Source organism: Merops nubicus, unplaced genomic scaffold, assembly GCF_000691845.1.
Source record: "Merops nubicus isolate BGI_N331 unplaced genomic scaffold, ASM69184v1 scaffold2708, whole genome shotgun sequence".
NCBI classification, from domain to species: domain Eukaryota; kingdom Metazoa; phylum Chordata; class Aves; order Coraciiformes; family Meropidae; genus Merops; species Merops nubicus.
In genome coordinates, this window is record NW_008623480.1 from 27,968 (window position 1) to 33,798 (window position 5,831).

At 38.9% G+C, this 5,831-nt stretch overlaps 1 protein-coding gene across 1 annotated transcript; it reads right to left on the reverse strand.

Annotated features, from left to right (window-relative positions):
* Positions 1-524: 524 nt before the first annotated feature.
* LOC103777507 (adrenodoxin, mitochondrial) lies at positions 525-4,508 on the reverse strand (the record flags this gene model as incomplete). Its single annotated transcript, XM_008945061.1, has 2 exons — positions 525-639; positions 4,379-4,508. Coding segments are annotated over 2 exons (245 nt in total), but the record flags the coding sequence as incomplete, so codon positions are not given.
* Positions 4,509-5,831: the final 1,323 nt, after the last annotated feature.

The following is a 5,831-nucleotide window of genomic DNA, read 5'->3' on the forward strand; positions in this document are numbered from 1 at the left end:
GTTTTAACAGTATTTTCTCAAGGCAAAAGTTGACACAACTCCTTAAGATTCCAAAGTCTGAAAAATCACTATTTGCTGTATCACATTTACTGAGAATGTGAATTAGCTCTGAGTACACCAGCTTTAATGATGACACTTTAAAAAGACCCCATGCAGTCTTACAGGTTTTGTCTTCTTACATATCCAGCCCTGAAACCTAGAAATGTCCAGGGGTTTTTAGGAGAAGTCTTGTAGAAGTGATCCAGTTTCCAAGCGTCATAAGGGTTTTGGAAGAATAATGTTATATGAAATCTGTAATACACTTGCTAACATTTATAATCCAGTGATGACTTATAAGAAGTATTATTGCATTTTAAGCGTAAAAATATAGGAGGTTCTATAAAGAAAATTAAAATATCATTAATCTAATATTGACAGTCATATAAAATAACTCACAATTATGTAAGTTTCCATATTTAATTACACATTTAAAAATAAGTTATAAAAATAATTAAGCTTCTTTAAAACCCCTAAGATATTTTCTTTTAGGAGTTTTTACTCATATCTACTGATTGTCTAGCGTCGGCAACAGCTTCTGGTACTCGAACAGTCATCTCATCCATCCATTTCTTCAAGCAGATCTGGCAGCCTAAACGTGATCTGTGGGGAAACGCAACAGTCGTTAGCTCTGGCCAGTCACACATCTAGCAGCATTTAGACCCTCACATTCCCAGTGGTCAGCCATCCCAAATGTGCTGTGGTCTAGGACCAGCCACTCTTGTGCACGGTCTTCAGACCAGCAGTGCCCTGCGTGCATCGATGCAAAGATACATGTAGCAATAGTCATGATTTATGTTAAAGAGCTCAGTAAAAAAGCTCAGGAAATAGTACATGGAGTAGTTCCTACTCACTGAGGCAACCTACAATAAGGGTAACCCTCCCGTTTTCAATGTGTCACCAACAGTTCAGTCAGGTGCAGGGCATACACTTGATCTCCCAAGGGACATCTGGCATCTTTGAAGAGATGAAGGCAATGAATCTGAATGAAAGCCTCAGAAAAAGCACAGCCTAATGCATCCAGGGTCCAATGTTTCTGAACTAAACAACTCAAGATTAAGCCAGAAGGGTATGAGTGAAACACCAAGAAACACAAGGAGAAGGATAAAATACTCATAGCACCTGAGGAAATGCAAGCCTTCGTTTTCCTACCTATGATTCAGCATGAAAAAATGTATGTGAGCAATTAAATAAACCAAAACCTGCAGACATCACAAGCCACTTTTATTGCTGGGCTATCTTTAATTTGGTGTCCATGCCTTGGTACTGAAGTACAGAATACTTAAACATCAGCAAGGATGGGCAATGCTTTGTAGCAGCAGTTGAATAATTGAAATCAGTGTAGGCCTGTAGGCAGGGGTATTACCAAAAAGTGGTACTACATTAGTATCTATACAGAACTCTTTCAAGCTTGTAGTGATCAGCTGTTGCTAAAGCTCCCAGCTCAGTACCATACCTGAAAGTAAGACTCCTATGTACATGACTGTATACATCAACTTCACATTACTGCAACGGATGTAAATACACATATTACCAGAAAATTTAAACTCATTAATATGCACCCACAAGAATAGCTTCGGAAATGAAATCTAGTAGAGATGTGATTCTTAATGCTTATATGTAGCACTGCCCATAAGGCTTAATTTTAGTGAAGTGGTTTTTACCGGCACGTGTACTCTGTAGCGTGGCAATGGCTTCACTGCATGTGAAATAACACTGCCCTTTGCCTTGAGCCTGCTATGCAGCAGTGCAAAGAACACCGAGCAGCACTAAATAACACTGTAAAATTACCTTCTCCTACTAAAATTCTTCCACAGCACTTACGATCTCTTACAATAGGTATTTCACCAGATTCCCCCACCTCTTAAAGCTGAAGAAGCTTCGACCCCCACAAAAGCTGATTTAATCAATCCCTACATGAAGGCCTTTCCCCCTTTAACCACTTCTATAGGCCTTCCCTTTGTTTTCTCTCATTCTACTACTTAAAAAAAAAACCAACAACAACAAAAAATAAAACCAAACCAAACAAACAAAACACCAAACAAACAAAAAAACCACCAACAACATCATCTCCACAAAACAGGAAGTCAGAGTTGCACAATTATAAAGATATGATGAATCCCCATTTTGTCATGTAATGTTTTTTTCTACCTGTTCCTACCTAATATTGCCAATGTTCCATCTACCTTGTTGACACCCCCCCCCCTTTTTTTTTTTATACCAGACATAAGCTGACATTTCTGGAAAGACACTAGCTACCTAACAGCCTATTTCAAGTATGCGAAGTTACCACTGTTCTACCCACCTCTCCATATGCATTTACCTGCACCTTTAACACCAAACTTTGTTTCCTATCACTCAATGGCACAAGATCCTTGCACATGTCTTGACTGACAGGTTTCCATTTTAGCACACTGAGTAACTCATCATTATATACAAACCTTACTCTTCATTCTCTCTTCCCAAGTCATTCACAAATACTTCAACTACATGAAATCTAGTACCGGATTTTTAGATCACACTGTTGATCACATAGTCTTACCAGACAACATCATTTAAACCCATACATGGGTTTTTGTGGCAACTGCTAGCTTTCCCAAATACTGAGAGTCACTGACGAGAAAAACCTTTTATCCTTACACGACAGTGTGTAGTAGTGCACCTCCTTTACGCAAGTTTACATCAGCACAGAAGACCAGGTAACCTGTTGCAAGTATCAGTCGCTTAAAGCTCTGGCTTCCAGAAGAGTCCTATCCACAGGAGTAACACATGATGTTAGAAAAACCTGATCGAAGTAACAAGCATCTTCAGAGCACCTAAAACTTAATTTGGTGTGAATAACTTTGAGAGAAAACAGAACTATTTAAACAGAGATCTCTGGCATTCTATTGTTTTTCAGTTCTTCAGTAAAAACTCTTGCTTTAAATTTTTAATTAAAAGATAGCCAAAGAAAAAAAAGGTTTTATTCAATCATTTGCCTCCTGAGCTATTTAGGAATTGGTTTGGCCCAGAATCTAAAAGTTACTCTTAGGAGAACTAGGGTAGACCGTAAGAGTGAAGTGAATTCACACTTAAAAGGCTTATGTTTTTTTTCTAAATTGAAGAAATTTTTGGGAAACTAAGAAAAAAGATTAAAAAAAAAAAAAAGGTGAAACAAGTCTCTCATAGCTTGACTTCTGGAAGGATATGAAGACAAAGAAAAGTTAAGACTTGGCTGAAGCAAAAACTGCACTCTCCTACAGAAATGATTAGTACAGGATTCCCATCACTGGTATAAGGAGATCAACAAGTTAATTCAGAGTCCTTCTTGCAGAGAAGTAAAAACTCCTATGCTGTACAGGCCAGGTGTAAAGTCCTCTGACATCAGGAGAAGGATTCTCAAAAACTTCAACAAGCATTTCCATTGAAGCACGAAGGAAAGAGCTTATGAAACCTCCTAAGGCAGAGCTGCCCACTGTTCACGTGGGTATGTTCAATGATAGCAGCAAGCAGTGCAGCCCCCTAGGAATGGCTCCCTGATGGTGGGGGAGATGGAGAAGAGAGGTTCAATTTAGGCTACCACTAGTCTAATCTTATGCACTGAAACACCTTAGTTAGAGCACACTGCAGGATTAGCTTCCCCCAGAAGGGAAACTGGCTTGTGTGCACCGAAGCACTCTGACATGGGTCAGCGTGTGACAAGTGGGGACACTGCCACGTGGGACACTGTTTATCCTAGAGGATGCTTGAGGAGAGGATCTTATCAATGCACGTAAATACCAGCGAGGTTGTGGGGTCTCCAGCCTTGGAGATATTCCAGAGCTGTCTGGACATGGTCCTGAGCATCGAGTCTAGGTGGCCCTGCTTGAGCTGGGGGTTGGACCAGATGACCTCAAGAGATCCCCTTCAACCTCAACCCTTCTGTGATTCTGTGAAAAGAAAATCTGACCAAAACTAAAATACTAATGTAACACACTCATAAAACACATTAACTAGCTAAACACTAATGGAGACTGAAAACAGAAAGAAAGGGAAATAAGAACAAGAAAACTGACACATAGGATAGCAGCAGCATCAAAGTTTTTGTTGAAGAAAATGAGGTTTTGATTATACTGAAGTATCTGACACTTCTGCATCTGTGAAGAGCAAGTACTGGCAAGTGCCACTCTTCTGTAACAAAAACAATATTGTCATCTTTTTAATACATGTTCAGATAAACAATATTTAAATGGCAGTCCCATTTATGTAACAGGATCCTGCTATTCCTTACAAGCTGATAAATGCATTCCAAGAATACTGGACTGCCCCACCTACAAACCCTTCCTTCCATTCTTTGATGTAGTGAAGTGTTACACTGTCTTACGTTTCTGAGAGGCCATACGCCAGGTCCAGCATATCCATCTCTTCATCAGTAATTGCATCTAGTTTCTCAAATATATGGTCTTCAAAGATTAAGTGACAAGTTGAACAGGCTAGTGTTCCTTCACATGCACCTAAAGAAAAAAAAACATCAAGATAACAGAAAATCCAAGCTTCAAATTACAACAGAACTTTAGGAAGAAATCCTTCATATGTGTCTGTCTCATACATGGAACAAATTTTACTAATCAACAGAGATACTTCTTCTATTCCCACATTCATATATCTACTCTGCATCTCACTGTTAATAGTAGTTCTACAGTACTATTAAGATTTACTTGAATGCTACAGTTAGTTAAAGTACTTAACTAATTCCCTTTCTACCATTTAAGGAGAGGAAAGTTTTCTACTATAAGAGTGCAAAAGCAGACAACACTGTCAATTAACAGTATTTATTCCCAAAGTTGATCCTCCTATCACTTTCTTTCATGTGGTTTTGAGGTTTCCTCAAGAAGTTCAACAGAAGACATCTGCTATAAAAAACTTCCTTACAAGTACAGGTAAGAGGGATTTTATACTTGGTATTTCTTCTCACTCAACAGAACACTAGCTCACAGCTAAAAGGGTAGTCATGCCAGAGAGAGATGGTTTTCTCCATGAGACCAAGAGGTCTACATGTACTATTAGGCAATCCAGCCTGAGCCAAGGATCTAATAATATGCTAGAGTTGAACAGAACAAGTATCAACTACGTGACCTGCTAGAGCAATTAGATCATCACAGGACACTAAGAGTTCAAATACTAACAAATTTGTCTCTGCCACTGCATAGGGCTGGCACTGAGTTCTCCACTTTGTTGAAAATGAAGCATGCAACTTCAAGAGGAAGAGAAAGCTGAGTTCTTTATATTTGTGTGGAGATTGATAAAAGAAGCAGGTAATAAATTAGCCAAGTTTCATTTACTCATTTCCACGGGAAGAAGAGCCAAGAGTATTGTGACCACATGTCCTCTGTACTCACACGGAAACAAAGAAGCAAGGCTATGAAAAGAAGCAGCAGGATTCATCATCAGATGGCAAGAACCATTCCGACAGCACCATGCTGATACATGTCAGAATGGTATCAACAGCATATATTCCAAGTGAGCACAATGCTGCACTGAAAGACTTAAATTTCTCAAATATATCATGCCTTCAAGTACATACAAATGCATGTGAAAAAGTAGAGTGTAAAAAAATGCCAAATAAAGTAAAATTGCCATATTGGCAGTTTAAGTGTTTTGATGTTGGAGGAGGTGAGCAGAAAAGGGGAAGGAAAAAGAAAGAGGAAAAACAGGGAAGAAAGAACACTGACCAGTACATCTGAACACTGGAAGCTCTTTCTGCAAGTGTAAAGCTAACAGCAGCAAACAAATTGAGTGCAGCTGAATGGTTCAACAGTTTCATAGGTCTTTATATA